Below are 23292 nucleotides of genomic sequence, written 5' to 3'. Positions count from 1 at the left end.
TGGGATTACAGGCATGAGCCACATGCCCGGCCATATACTAGTATATTTTTAATATTTGTGAATGACTTTTACAATTAAGAAAAATAAAAGAAAACTAGTGTCAAATTTCCTATGTACACTTACTTCTTTCTAGATTATTTTCTGTTCCCTTGATCTCTATGACTACTTTGTGCTACTTCCACTTTTTTTTTTTTTTTTTTATTTTTTTACGCAAGAGTCCCAGTCTTTCACCCAGGCTGGAGTGCATTGGCACGATCTCAGCTCACTTCAACCTTGGGTTCAAGGGATTCTCTTGCCTCAGCCTCCCAAGTAGCTGGGATTACAGACATGTGCCACCAGGCCCAGCTAATTTTTTCTGTATTTTTGCTAGAGACAGGGTTTCGCCATGTTGGCCAGGCTGGTCTCAAACTCCTGACCTCAGGTGATCCGCCCGCTTTGGCCTCGAAGTGCTGGGATTACAGGCATGAGCCACGTGCCTGGCCTACTTTCACATTTTTAATTACCTTAAGTCTGCCTTCTCAACTGGTTTAGCAATAGGATTTTGGAGCTGGACACAACTGGTTTTGGATCTGAGCCCTGTCAGCAGCAAGAGCAGTGACCTTCATAAATTTCCTAGTCTTTCTGAGGCTCAATTTCATCTTCAAATGCTGACAATTTCTGCCTCACTCCTTCGTATGTGGATTAAATGAGTTAAAATCCATTGTGCTCTGAGAACAATGCCTAGCATATAGTAAATGATAGCTTTTTGCTACTATATCTATCCTAATTATATGGACTTGGTGTAACTTAAATTTTGGTGGGAAGAACAGCTTTTGTTTTTAAGTTGTGAGTTTATTCTTGCTATTTTAGTAGCCTTATAATGATGTATTTATCTTCTCACAGACATAAATCTGTTAAATAGTTTTGTTTCCTAATTACTTTTGCAGTTGAGGGCACATGCAGTAGATATTAATGGAAATCAAGTGGAGAACCCCATTGACATTGTCATCAATGTTATTGACATGAATGACAACAGACCTGAGTTCTTACACCAGGTTTGGAATGGGACAGTTCCTGAGGGATCAAAGCCTGGTAAGTTTAAAGATAATAATTTGAAGATGACTTGAGGAAAGTTTGGTATAAACCAGCCCTGTTATATGAGCAAGAAATGGAGAAATCATGTGAGCCTTTTTGGATCGTTTTCTTTCATTCATGCTTTTGGGAAAGAAGGAAGGTAACTTAGGAAAAAACCGATTGAAGAGAGAAAAACAACAACAAAAATCCTCGTTATTACCCATAATGATTTTTCCCACCTTTGAAAAAATAGGCACTACAGTATTTGATTCTGTCCTGTGGAATGGGATCCTTTCATTCTGCTTTAGTTGATTCAGCCAATGCATCTTGAAAGTGAGCCCCAGAAGACGAGAGGCTTTCTGTTTATAAAGTACAGATGTGACTGTATGAGACATAGCAGCAATTAAACACAGTGGGAAAGCCTTAAAGATACTTGATGTTCCTGGGACTAGGTGGCGAAGTCAAAGCGAAAGCATGGAAGGGGCTTGGTGACAGCTGTGATTGCTGCCCTCTAGCTCCTCAGGACAGTTGTTTTCAGGGTGGCCAGCGTGTCCCCTGCAGTGCTGTCCCTTCAACCAGCAAAATGGAAAATGCGCTGGCCTAGAAATAGCACTTGAGGAAAGCCACTCATGATTGTAAAGTGGTGTTTGACTAAGATTTTAGATTCTTATATTAAAAATATGACACACTTCAGTCACTGTAGAATTAGCCAGGCCCCTAGAAAACCAGTGGACAAGACAATCAGTTGGTATAGGGATGGTAAAGGTAAGTGTTTCACCAGGCTTCCTGAGATGACATGGGGTTCAGAGAGATTTAATTAGCTATTGTATTTTTGTTTCGTATTTTAAAAACCTCAGCATTTAAAATTGTGCTGCATAATACCTTTGTCATCAACACCAGTTTATGCAACACCCTTATGCATAAGTCAGTTTACAGATATAACCAACTATGACTCAAACGCATACATTTTCTTGGTCCCAGTGCTTATCTGTGCCTCTTCAGAAAAGATGTAGGGGTAGGGTGGAGGCAGCTAGAGGGAGGCCAGGGGCTGTGCAGGAAGTTCAGCCATCTGTGACTCCTTCTAAGTCACGTCATCAGAGTAGCTTTCTTCAGTATTTTAAAATACAGTAAAATTAAAGCAAATTCAGCATTTCCTTACTAAAACACAAGTCTTTACAAATATTCCAAAGAAAACAAATATTGGACTTTTGGGACTGTGGAAATTTTTTTGTATTATTTTCTTTTTTTTGTCTATTATTTCAAACTTTGCAAGAATTGTTTCACAAAAAATTGTTTAAAATGTGTTACTAAAGCTATATTTATTATGCATTTTAGCATGAATTTCCATATGATCCATCCATAAATAAAAGACTCTCAGCTATTGCTAGAAGTAGACATATTGTGAGTATATTTCCTGTGGGTCTTCTATAAGTTTGAAAACATCCTTCTAGGCAAGATTTGTGATAAATCTTGAGCTAAACTGTGTTGTGATCTATATTTTGGCTCACACTTTTGAAACATACCTTTTTATTCTAATGATTTATTCATTCATTCAGCAAATGTTTATAAAGCATGTGCTGTGTGGTAGGCCTTGTTCTGATACTGTGGATACAGTGGTGACAAGCTAGTTCCTGCCCTGTTGGAACTTAAATTGTAGTAGGGGAGAGAAATAAAAAACATGACAACAAGCAAGTACACACTGAAGGTTTTGAAAAAATAAGGGTGTAGGGATGACACATAATCAAAACAGGTAAATGGTTTAAAGGGACAAGTTCTGAAATGAGATTTGAATAATATTACCAAAGCATGGTTAGTTCAGAACCCAAGGTATACCATGGAGAGAGAATACCCAATGTAAACAGGCTCTGAGGTAGAACTGAACTTGAGTATTCAAAAGGAAGGTAGACTAGAGATAAACATTTCATAATTCAGTTCTTAAAAGGATCCCACAGAACAAACCATTCTAAACAGTAACTACTTCTCACTCTATTTCTAAATTACAGTTTGTCTAGCTAGTTTGAACTAATTGGATACAAAGGCTTTGAAGATTTCTTTTCCAAAATATCTAATAAATTGAAGTCTCTAAGTTGGTTCCAATGTTCTTTTAATCACTGAGGAAATAATGAAACATAATGCCAAATCTCTATGCAATGTACCAAAACAGCAGTGCGTGAAATGGTTCCTTATGACCTGAGGAAATGGACTGTGCCGCGTTCTGCACACAGCCTACGTTCGGAAAATGACTCAGGCACTGGGGAGAACCATACTCAGCATGTTATTTTAGACGTTATTGCATAACGGAAGAAAAGATGACAGAGGGAAGAATCAGCGGCAATAAATTATGTTTCTAATGGTATCTATATTATCCATTATTTGCATTTTATATAAATTAAGGTCTAAAATGAACCTTTTTGGAATCATAAAGTGAATTTATCTTCCAAGTTATGGAAAAATTGAGTTTTTATAAATATGTATGTTGTATAATTTTTCATTCAAGGATCCAGACCAGGTTTTATCTTTTTTGAAATAAGTACTGTTCTTGTGAGTAGCATTTTAAATCAAGTCTAAATGACTTTAAATATTTGTTTTTAAAAAGTGAAAATAAGACATATCAAAACTATAAATATACCTTCTCTTTTGGGGTCCCTGGAATGAAGGGTAACCATTTTCCATGTACACTGTCTCTAGGAACATACGTGATGACCGTAACAGCGATTGATGCTGATGATCCCAATGCCCTCAATGGAATGTTGAGGTACAGAATCCTGTCTCAGGCTCCAAGCACCCCTTCACCCAACATGTTTACAATCAACAATGAGACTGGTGACATTATCACAGTGGCAGCTGGACTTGATCGAGAAGTAAGCCAACCAAAAACTATTTGTGTTTGCTTTTAATCTTAAAGGTGCACAATATCACATACATTTTATCTCCACATCACAATATACTCACAGTGTTGTTCAAATGCTATGCTAATCGTTTTCATTAAGTAATCTGTTGTATATTTTTCTGCAGAGCTTCAAATTGGTTAAATGATGTATATATACTAGATAAATCAATGCTAGCCTATGTAGTATTTAATGTGATACTGACTAAGCAATATTCTCTGGTATCTAATTTTTAAAATTTTTAACATTTCCTCAGTTTTCCTTTGATAGTCAAAGATTTTTGTGAGGAATTAAAAATCACAGCCAAATAGTTTGCACACAAACTTAGGATAATTGTTAATGCTTGTGTTATTAAAAGGCTGCAAATAACATGTATGTGATTTGGGTTTTTTAGCCCTTGTGAATAGGCTGATAGAGTGTATAGTAGATTATCTTCTTTATTAGAACTAGCCCCTTAACTCTATGATTAATTTACTTAAAAGGCTTGAGCAGTAGTAACTGCATTAATTCTACTCACAAGTATTTGAAGTTAGAAATACAGAGAAACACATTTCTGACATAACATTTAGTTGAAAATGTATGCAGTGTTGAAGGCATTGAAATACTATACAGTATCACAGTCTGACAGGGAACGGGTACTTCTTTTGATTCCTGGTGGGTCATCTCAGTGTTACCGGCCTCGACCCACTGTGCTCCTGCATACCCCTGTGTTTTTGTACATGTGATTCCCTCGGCCAGGCATGCCTTGCACCTTTTTCTTGATCTTGGATCTTCCAGTTCTTCAGGTTCTGATTCAAGCACTGCTCATATTCTTTCCTGAAAACCTCACTCCTAGTGAAACTTTTTTCATCCTTTTCGATTCTATCCTGACTATTTTCTTACAGATTCTCAAGGTCATTATTTTGACCATATGTAATCATTGTTTGAGTGAAATATCAAAGTGCCAACTCAGGGAGATCGGTGCTTTGTAGATTTCTGACTGAGCCAGCTTTTACTGTAATGAGACTTCAGATTATGTATGTCAAAAGGAGACATTATACCCACTGCAATAAAATAACATTGACAAGGATTTTAGAAGTTCGTTGTTTTTTGACACTTGATTTTCTGTAGACGCATTTATTTGAATTGAATAGAAGAAAACATTACTATTGCAATTAATATTATACACAAAATAGTGCTAGAAGCACTACAATAAAGTAATATGAGCCAATTAAGATTACTTTATTCTGAGCTGAGAGCCTTACTTAGGAGTTGGTGTATGCCTATGACATTGTACCTATTAACTTGTAGGCATCAACAGTTCTTTTTCTAGAATTGATTTACATCAGAGATTGTTGAAATCAGTTTAGTTTCTTAAGTAGTACTTTTAGTTCAGTAATATTTGGAACATGTATATATTTTCACCTCTTCATTACCATATGAAATACTATTTTTATATGCTGATAAACTCAGCATGAATGCCATAATTTATCTGAGAATCTGGGGTAATTTTTTCTTCAGTGCCAGGTTGCTCATATACCAAGTAGATTTAGTTCATTTCACAATCCTAATATTTCTCTTTCATTCACATTGTCATTGTGAGATACAGAAATGAGACTTCATCCTGTTTTCATACGGTAATATTTCTATCTCATTTAGACTGGCTGTTTTATGAAAAGAAAGAGGCATGGAAAATTAAAGATACTTTTTACTAAAACAGACCAACCATGTTTAAAAATCAAAGAGACTGTATTTCATTTAGAGGATGAAAGCCTGACGTGAGGCCATAATCGTCGTTAAGTTGATCTTCCAGTGGATAGAGAAGCTGTTCACTACCCCTTGATGAAACTAATGTGGAAATGGATTTGAAACTATAGAAATCTGGGTTAGATACAGTATGAGAAATAGCTTCTTGACTGTGAAATTATTAAACACAACAATGAGTTACTAGGGAAAATTATGGAAAACCTTCCTTTTCTGAAAGTCATTTAACATAGAAAAAATGTATCTATCTCGGATGGTTTATGATAATTCTTCCTGAGGCCGGGGATAAATTACTTTGACTTTTTCAGGCCTTGTGCAGGCTTGAAATTCTTTTATTTCTATTAGAATTCACAGTTTCCTTTCTGTCAAAAGTAATATTTGTTCTCGTTCTCTCAGGATGTATGACACCTTTAAGTGATTGAACTCCTAATCACTGAAATGCTTACTGAGATTCAGCTTTTTATTTTTCTTTAATCTTCAGGTTTTAAAAATTCAGTTTTAATTCTTCAGCTTCTCCAGACGTAAAGGTGTACTTGCCACATTACCCCAGTCTTCAGCGTTTATTCCTATCTGTCCTCTTGTGACATGACTTGCTGGTAGTATTCCTGGCCTTTCCACTTCATGTCCATTTTCCTCCCTTTTTGTGCCAGACTGCCAGTGACTCACCCTTGCTCCCCCAGGTTTGAACTCTGGCTCTGCTTATTATGGGCTGTTTGACTTCCAGTGTATTAACCTGAAACCTCAGCTCCTGCATCCGTAAATGGGAATAATAATATTACCTACCTCATGGGACAGTTTTAAGAATTATCAAACATGACACACGAAGCATTCAGGCCAGTGTGGTGGTCCATACCTGTAATCACAGCATTTTGGGAGGTTGAGGTGGGTGGATGGCTTGAGCCCAGAAGTTCAAGACCTGCCTGGACAACATGGCGAAACCCCATCTCTACAAAAAATACAAAAGTTAACTGGGCATGGTGGTGTGCACCTGTAGTCCCAGCCACTTGGGAGGCTGAGCAGGAGAATCACCTGAGCCTGGGAGGTCAAGGCTGCAGTGAGCCGTGATTGACCACTGCACTGCAGCCTGAGTGGCAGAGTGAGACCCTCTGTATTAGTCTGTTCTCACACTGCTGTGAAGAAATACCTGAGACTTGATAATTTATAAAGAAAAGAGGTTTAATTGGCTCACAGTTCCACATGGCTGGGGAGGCCTCAGGAAGCCTAGAATCATGGCAGAAGGTACCACTTCACAGGGCGGAAGGAGAGAAATGAAGAATGCAAACAAGGGAAATGCCAGACACTTACAAAACCATCAGATCTTGTGAGACTCGCGTATTATCATGAGAACAGTATGGGGGAAACTGCCCCCGTGATTCAGTTACCTCCACCCGGTTCCGCCCTTGACACACGGGGATTATGAGGATTACAATTCAAGGTGAGATTTGGGTGGGGACACAGCCAAACCATATCACCCTGTCTTAAAAAAAATGTGTGTGTGTGTGTGTGTGTGTGTGTGTATTTAAAAGCATTTTGAAAAGCATTCAGTACAGTGCCCAATACATCTGAGCTATTGTTTTCCCCATTGCCATGATGAATAGCAACAGCAGCATCTCCTGGTTGAGCACTATCTATCACCTTTACTCCTCCTCATAAGATGAAGGAAATACTTCCTGTTTTCCAAACCTAATAATCTTTCTGTCTGTGCCTTCAACTCCTAGTTCCATCCTGAAGGGGTGTTCTCCTGTTTTCTGTTGTGTCTTCAATCTTCCTTTCTCTACAGGTTGCTTCATAATCTACAAACCTGCTGGGTCTCCGCTGTGGTAACATAGCTCTCCACGCCCTATAGGATGAAGTTAGAGCTTTTTAATAGTGCATTCCAGATCCTCTGTGACCTTGGCCCCAAAACTCTCCTTAACCTAACCCCCTAGAATTAATTGCCTTTCACATAAAAATGATGCCCAACCATTCATTGAACCACATGCAGTCCTTGTGCAAATAGGAAGTTTTCTATTCTTCTGTTCCCTGTTCCCATTTGTTCTGCCTCAATATTCTTTTCCTACATAACAGGCTGATCCTTACCCTCTGAGAGCCAGTTCTCAATCCCTTCTCTGAGCACCCACAATAGTCTCTGCATACCTCTATATAGACTGTGTTGCACAGAAAGTATATCTAGATTCCCATTCTCAACATCCGGTGGGGCAGATGTTCCTTGTCTCATTACCCTGAACATGAATCTTAAAGAAATGTTTAAGTTACTATACTTTCCCTGAGTTCCACACCAGTTTTCTCCAAGGGGCAGCCTGTACTCAAGGCAGGCAGATCACTTGAGCCCAGGAGTTTGAGACCAGCCTGGGCCACATGGCGAAACCCTATCTCTACTAAAAATACAAAAAATTAGCCAGGCGTGGTGGCACATGCCTGTAATCCCAGCTACTCAGGAGGCTAAGGTAAAAGGATCACCTGTCACCTGAGTCTGGGTGGTCAAGGCTGCAGTGAGCCATAATCACGCCACGGCAGTCCAGCCTGTGTGACAGAGGGAGACCCTGTCTCAAGAACAAGCAAACAAAAAGTACTTCCACTCCTTCCTCATCTACTTGAAGTCTGGCTTTTCATCTGCTTTCCCCTCTTGACCTGTGCACATGCTGCGTGTGTGCAGTACTCTGACCATCTTAGAAGGCACTCACATAGTGGGTTGATTAATGGTACAGATTCTTGACTCAGACCTGAGTTCAAGTCTAGTCTCTGCCTCTTATGGCTGGGTGTCCATGGCAAGCTTTCGTACCTTCCTAAGCCTGTTTCCTCATCTGTAAAATGGGGTTTCAAAACCCCACCTGCCTCATAGGATTATTGTGAGGACTAAATGAAATAATGCATAGTGTGTAGCACTCTGCCAAGCACGTAGTGCTCAAACTCAATAAAAGTTGTTTTTAGTTTTTAAATCAAGGCCCTTGGAACAGTGCCAGCATGTAGTACGTATACAAAAGAAAGTTAGACTACACATTTATAAGGTAGATGGTACTTTTAGTCCCATTTCACAGATAAGGGGACTGGGGCTTAGCAGTTAAGAATTTGAACAGAGTCACAAATCTATACTTCCCTCCTAAGTTTCGGTGCCATTATTATTAAACTCTCTGTCCCCAACCCAGTTTATCTAGAGGCAAATATGTCATGTCCTGAAGTCTGTGATTTATGATGAATTTCCGATTTCACATGACCAGGACCTTCTCCTCAGTCTCCCAAGGTTATAGTTTAATTGCCTTTACTACCCACAATCTGTTTAGTCATCAAGATCTCTTTTTAATCAAAAAAGTAATGACATTAAAAGTAATTGCCATTAAAAGTAATGACAAACACTGCAGTTACTTTTGTACCAACCTAATAGTTGGTATGCACTATTGAAGGTTCTTTATATTACTTCTTCCTACCATTTCTATACTTGCACTCATGCATTTGGTGGCTCTCTATGGTCCTACCATCCATTACTCTCTGCCTCCATCACTTAATGAAAGCAAGACTGTATCTCGTTTTGGCCACTGTTTTATCCAAGTAAATACTCCATTGCCTGGCATTTAGAAGACATTCATTAAATGTCTGCTGTATGAATGACTAAATGTTCTCACCTCCTCATTCACTGATGTCACTCTAGTTCAGTGTTTCAAAATAGTGCTGCACGTGCGTAAGATTTTAATTGGTAAATGCAGAGACGCCTCTAGGACAGCAAGCGGACACAGCCTTTCAGGTGCTACTTCATCAAGTAGAGACTGCCAGAATCTAAGAAATTCATCATGTTTGTTTTTTACTGTCATATTTATGATAAGTGATGCTAGCTTTCCATTTATGGGACTTTTACAATAAATTAAGCTTTAAATAGCAAATTAATGTCAAGATAAATAGGAAGTGACTCATGGTATGAGGAAATGTTAGAATTGGGACTATTGTATATGAATCACTGTGGTTTTGGGAAAAGGTGAGCTAGTTTATGCTCCCAGTATGGGTTTTAATAAATAAATTACAGCTATCCATGTGACTAGAAGATGGTTTTTTCTTTACCTGAGGTAAGATCGTGCAAAACGCAAGGTTTCTTATGCATTCACCCATCCATCCACCAAGTCAGAAGCATTTGTGGAATTCTTACTCTGAGTCAGGCACTGTGCCATATGCCAGTGACACAAGCATCAACAAAGCAAGGGCCCTTCGGACATGTGTGTGTGTGTCTGTATATATGCACACACATGCACAGTGAGGCAGATACAGATACACGACCGGTAACAGCCATGTAAACTATAAACAGTGATGGGATGTGTTGTGAGGGCTCTGTCCTGAGGACTTGGCAGAAGTCATCTCCAGAGTGGCTTTTAAGCCACATGTTAGCCAGGCTTGGAATGAAGGGAATGGTATTCCAGGCAAGGGTTTCTCAGCCAGGACACTGTGACGTTCTTACTCGGTGACGAGGCCTATCTTGTGTATCGTAGGGTGTTTAGCAGCATCCTTGGCCTCTGCCTATTAGATGTCGGTACTAACTAAGCACTCCTTAGTTGTGACAACCCAAAATGTTCACTCTGGGTAACTTCCACTAGTCTAGGCAGAGGTGAATGCCAAATTCTGTGACATAGGGACATGACAGGGCATTTGAAGATAAATGCAAAATAGCTCCAGGTGTGGGGTAAGCGAATGGGAGGAATCACTTTTGTAAAATAGGCGAGTTTCAGAGAGGGAAGGATTGACAGCAAGCAGATGAGTTCGGATTGTATTCTATATAGAGCAGGAAGGGAAGAGAAGTTTTCAAGCAGAATCCCCTTGATCCGCTGAGGTACTATGAGAGCAGGAAGTCGAACCCTTACGGAATCTAAATGTCAGTCATTCACAAACAGATGCCCAGTGACCAAATTAGGCAAGAAGCTCTAAGCAGTTCATTGTCTAAAACATAGGCCATCAAGGCTTCCTTACTAAATATAAGAATATTTTACCAATCAGGCATTTGAAAATGGAGATGACATTATTTACCAACTGAATTTTTTTTTTATTTGAAGAGATACTGTACTTTGGAAATAACAAGTGTCCTTTTGTAATTTAAAATTTCCAGACTAGCTTGCAGCAATAAGAAATTTCAAGTATTAGCTACTAATTCCACTATTGCAGATCAGTGGAAAATTATGGGATGTATTATGCATACACAATTCTAAAGATTTTTGTAGAACAGACATTAGGAAAGAACTATACCTTCATGTAATACCTATGTGAGTTAACTTCTTAAAAAGTAAACTTCCTTTTTTCTCTCTTTTTGAGAATGTTCATCTGTTTCTGCAAATAACAGCTAACAAAACTCACATTTCAAAAGTCATAATTTTTTTTATTTTCATGGTTTTCAGCTGGGAGGCTGAATTGAATGCCCCGCAAAATTCTCTCACTAACCATGAAAGCATTAAGCTGAAGTGACACTTCTAACTGGGGAAGAAAACCAATTGAAGAAGTATTATAGCTTATGTTCACGTTATAGCGAGGTACTGTGGGTTAAGAAAAATTAAATGACTCAACCAACATTATTTCTTTGTGTGTGTTTTTTAATTCAAAAAAGTCTAACATGTTCTCTTTTAGGAAGACAAAAATAACTGAAATAAATAACTGCTAGAGATTGGCATTTGGGTGGACAGACAGAGACTTAGAATCTAATGTGGGCGGTTTGGCTTTCCCTCCTACTCCTTTCTTTTCTTTGCCCCTCCCTCTGACAACTAAATCAAAAGCTACAATTTGTGTCTGTTCTATCTAAGCTCCAGAAATCCCTTAAGAATGGCCATTCATAATGTTATCTATATTTAGAATCAGGGAAAACTGCACTTTGCAGTGACAGTTTATTTTTGTATGTAGTGGATTTTGTTGTTCAGAATGTTTTAACATTTATGAAAATGATCACTGTTTTTGATCTATCTGTGCCAATTTCCACAGAGATTCCAAATGATTTTAGATATTGTTTGTAGTTAGGCTTTCCTAATATAAAACTTTTTCGACAAATGCCTGACTTCTCAATCTCAGCATTTTCTCTTAGATCTATTACAGCTTAATTTGGCTCTCTTTTAAAACAGTCAACCTGGGATTTGAAAGTAGTGGATGCCTGTCTAATAATAATCATCTACATGTAAATGTGCCAATATTTATGTCCATTGTAGGTCTGTGCTCAAAACAGTGGACACAATGAGTGTTATACCCAAATCCTAATCCATTGAATACGCAATTATCAGATATATGCCGTTAGAAGACTATGGAAATAAACGTAAACCCTTCAAGTTTTGACTTTGTTTAAGAATGCTGTGTATCTCTTCTATATGGTTTTGAATTATATGTATTAATGGAATTTAAGGGGAAATATTGCATCTACCCTGTTAAAATAGAATATATGTAAGAACATATAAAAGGAAAGCTTACATACTTCGTGAATTATATATGCATTCTTCTCCCTCTCTTGAGATTCTTCATTGTCTTTAGTATCCTAAACTGGGTAGAAATTAACATACAAGAAAGTAAATATGAACCAAATGACTTGAATGCTTGATCACAATCCTGTGAAGTGAAGAAAGGCAAAAGTTGGAACCAGATGGAGGTTTCAGCTTAGCTGTGAATTTCACACATCTGCATTGCGTTCCTTTCTGCCAGTAGAGGTGAATATACACAGTTAAATCTCTCTAGACAGGGACCAGACCTGTGCTTCTAAGTTAAAGGGAAGTCCACTTGGGAAATTTCAAGTCATGTTAATCAGAGTGAATGATGCCATGCTCTCCTTGCATTATAAAGAGCCATTTACAGAACTGTTATGTCTTCTTAAGGAACTAGTTTCATTTACGTTGTTATCTTTATTTCTTTTTAGAAAGTGCAACAGTATACATTAATAATTCAGGCTACAGACATGGAAGGCAATCCCACATATGGCCTTTCAAACACAGCCACGGCCATCATCACAGTGACAGATGTCAATGACAATCCTCCAGAGTTTACTGCCATGACGGTGAGTGCAGCCTGTCACTCACACAACTTTGGGTCTATAGTTCGTTACTGAGAAGTTTGGTCATGAATAATAAGTGTGTTAAATAGGGGTGGAACTTGCTTTACCTAGTAGTAGCATGGCTGCTAACTAGGACATTTCTGTCATCAGGGCCTTACATGAGGCATCCAAGTAATTTGTTTCCTTGTAGTCTCCAAGTCCACTGCTAAAGTTGTTAAAATAAGCTGCCTGGAAAACACGTCCTAAAAAGACTGTGCTGTTATAACAAAATGCTTATGAATATTTTCAGGTGCATGAGCTGCATAACTGATTTATGCTACTTTGTCAGCATATAATTATCCATATCTGGAGTAAAATCATTTTGTGCAGACAAGTTCTTTCCCCCACCCCACCATAATCACCTAGAGACTCACAAATGGATGCTGATTTTAATATTAATGAAACTGTAAGGTAATTTAGAAAAAAAATGGACTACTGAAAAATGTTACAGTATTTTTAAAGTCAGACATAAATGCTGTGATTACCTGTGTTATCAGTCTCCTCATTTAGTGTTGATAATAAAAATTTAATGGGGCAGTAAAATTGGACGGTGTGGTCATCAAGACAAGTTGTCCTTCAGTGGTCCACGCTGCTCCTCTGACTCAGATTTGTCTTTCTCGCAGTTTTATGGTGAAGTTCCTGAGAACAGGGTAGATGTCATAGTAGCTAATCTAACTGTGACTGATAAGGATCAACCCCATACACCAGCCTGGAATGCAGTGTACAGAATCAGTGGCGGAGATCCTACAGGACGGTTTGCCATCCAGACCGACCCAAACAGCAACGACGGGTTAGTCACCGTGGTCAAAGTAAGTGTTCCTCAGGCCACTGACAGCTGCTCAGCAAGGACCAATATATGTCCCCCACTCATTGTTTTGCAATGGAAGCTTAGGACGTTTTTCTTTCAGATATGTCCAGGTGTGGGTCTGATATATATTTGGGAGGTTATGTCTTACTGTTTAATTTATGCTGAGGCATCATCACTGATGTGAGGGTTTTTGAATGAGAGGTTTGTGATGAGAGTTTTGTGAGTTTTTGAATGAGTTTTGAGTGAGAGTTTTGTGAGCATTTTGATGATTGATTTTGAATCAGTTTGGACAGTTTTTACCAATCTGAGTACAGGACTGGCCTAAGCAACATTAACTGTCGGTGTAGTTGATATGTTCGTGATATATCACATTCTGAAGCTTTGATCACCATTGATAGCTATTAAGAATGATGCCTCACACCTGCTATTTTCATGTCTACAGCTGTTAGAATATTGGCAGATAGTGAACAAACCAGAAAAGCCATAGAAGTAAAATGGAATGAGTAGGCAAGAAGAAAGCCTGCATTTCAGAAAGCTCTTGCATTTGCATGGCTGTTTTTAAATGCTGTTTCCGAGACATTAAGAAATCGGTTCTTCTGATCTTATGGTCAAAAAAGAACCAAACAAAACAATTGAATGCTAGAAGCCAAGGGGATGTTCTTCAAGAATAATAAACGCATAGCTATAATGGAAAAGCCTGTTAAAGTGAACATCCCTTTCTTTTAGCCGCCCAGTAAAGAGATTTACTTCTTTGCCTCCCACATAAATACTCTTGATTTGTAAGTGAACCTAAATGTTGACCTTACGTAGAAAGATGTGCTAAAGTTGCCAAGAATTATGCAGATACATGAGTAGAATGGAATGGGAATGGAAACTCTCAGAAGGAACGTGGTGATCAAAAGCACCAACTCGAGTCCGCTGTCTGTGTAGAGTCTCAGCGCTGCTCCTGATATCTGTGTGGTCATGGCCAGCTATTTAATCACTGTAAATTCTAGGTTTCTCATGCAGAAAGGGGCTGATAACAGTACGTTAGTCATGGTGTTATGAGAGATAAATGAGCTTCATACACATTAAAGGACTTTGAACTGTGTGTATACCCCTTAGCTTAAATAAATGTTACATCAGGGGAAAGTTTCCTGTGGCTAGTGAAATCACTCTAAATATTGCAGTCTTACTTTTTGGCATTTTTTCTGCCTTGTTTAAAATACTAGAGAAAGGAATGTTGAATTGGGGATTTTAGAGAGAAAAAAACAATGTGTTTGAAGATTTTAAAAGGTGGTCTAGGGGAGGAAGCTGGTACAGTTTCTGCCGATAATGAGGCTTTCTCATGAGCGTCACCTCTTGATCATTCTTAGGCTACCAGTTATGAGCCTAAGAGATCTTAATGCTCTTGTTTTTCCTGTTATTACTGCACATTAATGCCTATTTGCACCTCCATTAGCAGGTGAACAGGGGAAATTAAGAGTGAATGTCCAGTCCAGTCAGTTGACTCCTGGTAACATTTCTAGTGACAGCAGGATTCAGTGAACTTTGGAAGTTAATATTTACATGAGGGTTATTTGTGCATTGCATTTATCTAGAGTGTTTTTCTTAAGTTTGGGGATTTTACAGACCAGTAAAATACTCAGAAATATTCTGGAAGACAACAGAGTTTTAGTTTGCTAAGAGGAAAAGAAAACTCTTTTCTACCTACCAACAGTATTATTTTTAAAAGGTGTGTTTGTGATTAGGTATACGTTTGTACTGCAAAATGTGTACTTCAAATTATGAAAAGTATTTTTAAATCAAATAAGTTTAGCTTTATTTAAAAATTACATTTTCTGATTTTTGGGTTGTTTTCAATTCATCATAGACTGGTGAAAACTTTCCTGGATGACGAGTGATCTTTGTACTAATGTTTGAGAGTGTGCATTTAGACAATCATGTTCTCATTGACTTTAAATTATTTAGTATTTTTAGTCAACAATGCTATTCTTAAGAATAATCAAGTTTTTAGATGTACCTAAATAAATAAATCTGTGCAGTAATCATGTGCATTGTTTTGTGAACATAAATCTTTTAAGTACTCAAGATTTATAGTTAGGTTAATTGGAATAAATATTTTGATAAGTGACCATGCTAATGCATGTTTTCCAGAAACTTGAGAGGAACTTTATCATGTAGTAAATGAACAAATTAATTTTTTGGAAATGGAGTTGATAGAGGAATAAACTACAGAATGCAAGCATTCTTATTTCCTGCAAAAATATGGCTTCCTTTTTATTTTCCAGCCAATCGACTTTGAAACAAATAGGATGTTTGTCCTTACTGTTGCTGCAGAAAATCAAGTGCCATTAGCCAAGGGAATTCAGCACCCACCTCAGTCAACTGCAACCGTGTCTGTTACAGTTATTGACGTAAATGAAAACCCTTATTTTGCTCCCAATCCTAAGATCATTCGACAAGAAGAAGGGCTTCATGCCGGTACCATGTTGACAACATTCACTGCTCAGGACCCAGATCGATATATGCAGCAAAATATTAGGTATGAAATGCTATTTGCAGTGTTTTTGGAGCTTATGTTCTAATTCACTATTCACTATCACTATTCACTATTCACTATCTAATTCACTATTTGAGTAAGAAATTTTCATTGGAATCAAAACTACATATTAAAAGATAATTTAAAATTCTTTGAATTTTCTTCTCAATGACTATATTAGATATAGATATCTGTATCCATATTAAAATGGCTTTATTATTTAAAGAAAAAGCTGTTCTTCTCTGTATCTGCCATTTTTACTTTAAAAATACTGTAGAATTATTTAGCCTGTGCCTTTATGCCAAACATCACAAAAACGTTCTACAGGAAACTTTCAGAAGGTTATAACATTTAACTCTCCTCCATGCATCATGAAGGAAAGAAAGCTTATGCCAAAACCAGTATCTAAGAGCTAAGTATTTTCATCCCTTACCTGTACAGTAGTTATGGAACTTATAAAACCTATCTGTAAAGATTTCTAAACTCAGCAAAATCTAATTTATCCTTCCTGATGAGGGAGTGGATGGTTGGCAGAGCACACCCCATGCGACTGTTCTCCAAAGCTGGTGATGATCATTTTTAAAATGAACTTATATTTCATTAAACTTCTTACAGATCTGCTGCTAGAAGATAACTTCATATTGTTATCTTTTATTAAATGTTAAATGTTCTCCATTTCTCTATTCACTGAAATCAAGATAGCTATTAATAAATAGCCAGTTAATAGAGGTATTGAAATCCTACAACTTTTACCTCTCCAAACATAGCATACCTTTTCCAATCCGATTGGTTATCTAATCTTTAAAAGTTAATCCCCACTCCAAATTTAAAAAAGAAATTTAAGCTGATAAATCTGCCAATTTAGACTCAAGACTATAGGCCTTTCTTTGCAAAGGTATAGATCTGAGGCTCGGCCCAGTGTGAAAGATGCAAGTAGGAATGGGATTTTGGTGGTCTTTCCAGTGTGGCTTCATGTTAGCCATGATAAAGTGTTAAAATGTTTTAGGCATGTTCTGTGATACAGTATTCAATTTCTTTTGTAATTTCTCTTAACTCCTATACATTGAGACTACTGCTTATCTAGAAACTATATTCAAGCTATTTTCCTGCACCATTGATATCTGTTGAAGTGGATGAGAACCTAAAATGATATCTTTCCAATCTGCTTTAGCCCACATTAGAGAGAATGTGCTCCTAGTCTTGTCCCTCAGACACCTGTAGAATGTTCCCTACATGCCTGACCAAACAACCTTTATGTGCCTCCCAATACCACTGTCACAAAAATACTTTTTCATGTTAAAGCTGTATTTCCAGCCGTCATCTACAGAAATGCAAGTTAATGAGCCAGTTGCATTTGGAACTAAACCTGTAAAATATGCTTTTTTAAAGTTTCATATAAAAAAATTAAACTTCACTTTTATTTTGTAGATACACTAAATTATCTGATCCTGCCAATTGGCTAAAAATAGATCCTGTGAATGGACAAATAACTACAATTGCTGTTTTGGACCGAGAATCACCAAATGTGAAAAACAATATATATAATGCTACTTTCCTTGCTTCTGACAATGGTATGTTCCCTGTTTTTTCTTGTATGTTGATGAAAGACAGTAGATCCTCATCATGCATGCTCAGGAATTAAAATTTTCTACAAAACTCAATTGCCTGGAAAACTGACTTTTATAACTCCGAGGTCCAGCTTTTATTTATCATTTCAGACAGGTGTTCTGGAACATCCTTCAGTCTTTGCAATGACTGTTCTTGATGTTCATCCACCATTCATGTAGACATACCTGTGTTATCTTATTGTGCTGTCACACGTTGATGCCCTAAGTCCATCCTCAGTGGTCCTAGACACTGGGTTTTTTGAGTGGCTCTTTTTATACGTCTTCTAGTCACTCTGTTTGCTGCCATTCATATATGCGTCTCTATCAGTCTTGCTTTTTATAATTCTCTGCCTCTGTCTGCCATGGGCTAGGAAATTTAATTTTGTGCATAAATTGAGATAAGTGAGTAGTGAGCTTCAGGGTGTGGGTTTTGGAATATATACGTAGCACCTTCTTTTTTTCCTGAGTCTCTGCTGGTTTTTAATTGGTTAAGATTTATAGATAAGGACTTTTTTGAGATATGTAATATAAAGGGAACTTATGCAGACCTGATAAGGGGCTTATTTTGCTTTGTTAGCTCTCAGTATGATGTGTGCTTGAGACTTCAAGCTCTGGAGTTCTACAGGACCCCCAGGCGCAGACTCCAGCTTTCCCACTTTGAATCTGTGGGATTGGCATGAGGTTTTAAATATATTTGTTTCCTTTTTTTGTTAAATAGAGATAGGTATTCGCACCTTACTCAGTGTTTTAACTAAAATATAATGACTTCTACATATATATGAAGCATTTGAAACAGTGGCTGACACAAACTAACCACTCAAATAAGTATTCCTATTGTGTATTAATAGTTTCAAAACTGAAACACAACTATATTTTAAAATATTTTCAGTATTAAACTATGAATATGACTGTTGGTATTTAATAAAAAAATAGCAGGCTTCAATTTGGTGGTTGAAGTTGGTGTTTGCAATTTTCAAATTGTAAAATATTTTGCATTGCTAAAATATTACATACCAATACTTTAAGAATAATGTCCATTAACCTTTCTAAATCTGTATACTAAGATTTAATGAGATTACTATTTGTAGAAAATCTATGTAATGACCAACCAAAGAAATATTTCTTATCCTTTTTAATATGGGACCTCTTGTTTAAATAGTGTTGGAACTTTGTAGGAATAGCTTTTGCCATTGTACATCAAAGCATATCATTCGTACCTGTTTTATGCTTTTTTGCCGTAAACAGTGGCTTTCTTTCTACAGTGGAACTGAAAGTAATGCATCTTGAATCACTAGGTTAAGATCTAAAGAGCCATACAATTATGTGTATGTATGTATGTATATTGGTTGTGAGTTACGACCAGATTTCTCATTCACCAATAAGGATTGTTTTCTAATTGAAAAGCTTTTGATAAGAGAGAGAAGTGACCTGTTAAATGTATGTAGCTGTGATGTTTTGCAAGTGCACTTTATTTCTAGTCACAAGGCTAGATTTGGAGCCCCAGCTCTGTTCCTTAATGATTAGGCAAGCTCTTATACTCTTTATGCCTTAGTTTCATTATTGATAAATTGTTTCACTACCTACATATTCTATATGGTTGTTAAAAAAGTATTGTAATATTAAATGTGATAATAAATTTCAAAGTCCCTCAAACTATTGAGTATCATAGTGGTCATGGTGGTGTTGGAATGTTGTAACAGCCACTATATGCTTCCAGTTCAACTCTCCCTGATCTTAGAACTCTCATATTCCTCATAGAAATTGGTAAACATTCCTCCTCATTCCCTCCCCAGGATTGTGTATGTATGTGCACCTTCCTAGTTGCATGACCTTTGGCAGGTCGCTTAAATCTCTGGTCTTCAGTGTACAGCATTATTTATAAAATATTCATAAACATATTATATATATGTGTGTGTGAATATTTATAGTATAGCAGAAGCAAATCAAATCACTAGACTAAATTATCACACAAAGTGGTGGAGACAGCATTTTATTATCGTGGAATGAGAATGGGTTTGAGGTCAGGTCGACCCATCTTTAGTAACAACTCCACCACTTACAAGAGTGTGTGACCATGAGCAGTTTACAGACTCAGGTTCATCTGTTTAAACCTGTGTCATAGGATTACAATGAAAGAATGTACATAGAGCAGCCTAATATGATCTCAAGCAGGTAGTTGGTTGGTTAGTAAATATCATTTCTCTTCTGCATGATATTCCTTCCTGAGTTGAGGTCTGTGGCTCTGTATCACTTGTCTGTAGACTATTTCAAGAAGTCAAAGCTGTGTTAGATCATTAAAAGCATTCTTATGTTCTTTCATGCATATATATTGGTTCTCCATAAAAAGAGTAGGGTCCACAGGATCACGAGCCCTGTGTTTGCATCTCCAACATTCCTCACAGTGCCTGGAGGAGCATGGTCTGTGCAAGCCCTGAATAATGGGCAGGAGGGGCAAGGAAGGTCTGGGATTCCATAGCAGGGGCATTCTTCGTCACCTTGCTCAGCTCTTGCAGAGCAGCAGTGGCAGCTCAGGGTCATTCTTTCTGGGAAGCAAGAAGGGGCTTTGTTCTGGAAATGGTCTGCCCAGATGCCATAGCAACTAAATTTTTCCAAGGTTACACAGTTATAAGGGCCAGAAGGTTAGAAGCTTTGAGAATTTCACCATAATTGAGGCTCATTGGAGAGAACTGTTCAGCATCGTTTGTGATTTTTCTCTTTTCAGGAATTCCTCCTATGAGTGGAACAGGAACGCTGCAGATCTATTTACTTGATATTAATGACAATGCCCCTCAAGTGTTACCTCAAGAGGCAGAGACTTGCGAAACTCCAGACCCCAATTCAATTAATATTACAGCACTTGATTACGACATTGATCCAAATGCTGGACCATTTGCTTTTGATCTTCCTTTATCTCCAGTGACTATTAAGAGAAATTGGACCATCACTCGGCTTAATGGTAAGAACAGGTTAATTATTTGAATATATGTGCAGTTGAGAGATTTTGAAGCCTGGCATGAAAAGTTAATTTTTATGTGCTTCGTAATCTTCTCATTATACGTACTTTAAAAGCTGCTTAAAGTTTAAGTAAGATATTAAAGGCCTTTACGGCCAAAAAAGTATTTAGAACGCAGCATAGTTGTAATCCACTTTATGTGTACTGTTAGGTAGTAAATACATTCTGAACAATGCTATGTGTTTTTTTTACCACTTTAAGTATTACCTATCAAACTATGTTTTTCCTTTTTCATATAGGTGATTTTGCTCAGCTTAATTTAAAGATAAAATTTCTTGAAGCTGGTATCTATGAAGTTCCCATCATAATCACAGATTCGGGTAATCCTCCCAAATCAAATATTTCCATCCTGCGCGTGAAGGTTTGCCAGTGTGACTCCAACGGGGACTGCACAGATGTGGACAGGATTGTGGGTGCAGGGCTTGGCACTGGTGCCATCATTGCCATCCTGCTCTGCATCATCATCCTGCTTAGTGAGTACTTCTACTGTCTTTTAGATTTCAGTTCTCTTGGCTTCCAGGATGTTCAGCAAAGTCATTTGTTGCTATTGCCTGGCAAAGTAGTCTAACAACCCTTTGACCTTTCAGCATTTCCTCGCCAATCATATATGGGTCGGCCAAGTCCACTTTAGAATGAAAAAACCCCAGAGCTTTGTTTCAAGCACTTGAAGTTTGCAACAAGCCTCCTCAGCATGCCTCTTCCGTGCCCTCTTCCCCTTTCTCGTGCTGATTGCTCAGGGAGCTGTAGTAAATGCTTTTCATAGAAAAAACGTTAAACAATCCCAAATTTGAGCACTTTTCTTATGATTTGAGTATGAATTTATGGCACGTAGTTGTTGATTTAGGAAAATAAGTATATCGCTTTCCTTCACCTTCCTTCATATAAAGCACAGTCAGCAACGTGCTCCAGTCATGCGAGGATCAAGGTATTTGTTTCTGAAGGGCTGTGTAAAAGCGTGAGAGATTGCACTTCACATACAGCACGTTTGATAATAGAAATGATTACACAGCTCAATAAATTGTCTTTAGAGTAAGTGTAGATTAAGGAATTGCTTCTTTTGAAGGTACTTTACAATCTTTGGTTCAATGGAATGCAAAAAATTAACCACTGGAAAGTACTTTAGGAACCACTTCTAAGCAGGCAGGTTAAAAGAATAAATTGCCTGGGCCCTGTGTTTTATTGTGAAATAGCAGCAGGACTTAGTTTATTGTGTGATCATGCTATACACCAATCACTTTCTTGAAAATGTTGGCCATTTCTTTTATGTTTTCTCCATTTACAAGTGTTCTGGTAATTTAGAATTCTATCCTTTTATTCTAAGCAATTACTATAGAAGTCTAAGCATTTTTTACTTTCTGTGTGGAGACTACTTTGGCTATAATTTGAAACCTGCATGCTATACTAATAATCCACTTGCTAGTTTTAGCCCTGGAACAATAGCAAATGAGATCATATTATCTGGCTTTAAAAGGAGGATATTTACTTTTATGACCAATAATAAAAATGTGCTCCAATAGGAGTCATTAAATCTTTTGCTTCAGGATATAAACTGATACCCCCAGATTTTAGACAGAATTTTTTCCTAGATGTGCACTCAGGGATACGTTTCCGTTTCAACTGAAATGTGCCATAGATGCCAACCTTATCAAGAAAGACTTAGGTATGATGGATTATGGCAATGAAGAAGTAACTGACGTTTTGAAGGAAACTGAATTGGTGCTGATTTTAACATCAACTTACTGGAAAATTTATGGTTCTAGACCTGGCACGAAGTATAAAACATGAAAGTCTAATGTTTTTTCAGTGTTCAAATGAATCCCCTAGCTTTCTTAGCTGAAACATGCACCAGCCTCTGGGAGTCAAAACCTCAAAGTCCAATTCCTGACTTAGTTCCAATTTACTACCCAGGTCATCTGGGCAAACTTTGTCCTCCTGGAGAAGTGTTGTTTTCTGTGGATTTCGGAGTGTAATGATGACTGACCAACCTAAATAACACAGCAAGTGACAACTTACTGCTGTTTTGTGTCTCTAGAATTTACAAGGCCCTATTAAGGACAACTATCCTTTAGCAAGCCAAAGGGAAGATAGGAAAAGTTACTGTCCCCATATGTGGATGGTAAAACTGAGAACAAGGATGATCACCTGTCAAATGAGTTTGCAGGGCACCAGGGATGGGAGCCCAGGCCTTCATACTCTAAACCCAGTGCTTCAGCCTGCTTTGTCTTGTCTCTCTTAATGTGAGGTCAGAAATATATAGTAGAGTGAAAGATGCATTACAAACCTTCAGCCTATATAAGTATAAATTATTAGTACTGAATACTGTGACTAGATAGGCCAGGCTTTAAAAATGACAATATTATGTATTTTTACTATTTTCCTACCTAGTCCTTGTGCTGATGTTTGTGGTGTGGATGAAACGCCGGGATAAAGAACGCCAGGCCAAACAACTTTTAATTGATCCAGAAGATGATGTAAGAGATAATATTTTAAAATATGATGAAGAAGGTGGAGGAGAAGAAGACCAGGTGAGCAGTGCTTTCAATCTTTAAAAAGAAATATAAATTTAGTAGTGGGAAGTGTTAGTACATCAGTAAGAAAATGGTATCAGGTTTCCCTCCTGTTATCA

At 37.6% G+C, this 23292-nt stretch overlaps 1 protein-coding gene across 1 annotated transcript in view; it reads left to right on the top strand.

Annotated features, from left to right (window-relative positions):
* The window catches only part of CDH2 (cadherin 2, type 1, N-cadherin (neuronal)), an 86518-nt gene that overhangs the window by 30698 nt on the left and 32528 nt on the right, over window positions 1–23292 (top strand). The window contains exons 5-13 of the mRNA XM_011939297.1: window positions 927–1071; window positions 3742–3914; window positions 12544–12681; window positions 13341–13526; window positions 15796–16049; window positions 17475–17617; window positions 20376–20609; window positions 20906–21139; window positions 23052–23191. Of these exons, the coding sequence (XP_011794687.1) occupies window positions 927–1071; window positions 3742–3914; window positions 12544–12681; window positions 13341–13526; window positions 15796–16049; window positions 17475–17617; window positions 20376–20609; window positions 20906–21139; window positions 23052–23191 (1647 nt within the window). The remainder of the gene's footprint in view (window positions 1–926; window positions 1072–3741; window positions 3915–12543; window positions 12682–13340; window positions 13527–15795; window positions 16050–17474; window positions 17618–20375; window positions 20610–20905; window positions 21140–23051; window positions 23192–23292) is intronic.

The sequence above is a fragment of the Colobus angolensis genome, unplaced genomic scaffold (genome assembly GCF_000951035.1).
Source record: "Colobus angolensis palliatus isolate OR3802 unplaced genomic scaffold, Cang.pa_1.0 Scaffold18, whole genome shotgun sequence".
In the NCBI taxonomy this organism is placed as follows: domain Eukaryota; kingdom Metazoa; phylum Chordata; class Mammalia; order Primates; family Cercopithecidae; genus Colobus; species Colobus angolensis.
The sequence above is the reverse complement of the archived record's forward strand: the minus strand, read 5'-3'. Positions and strand labels throughout refer to the sequence as shown.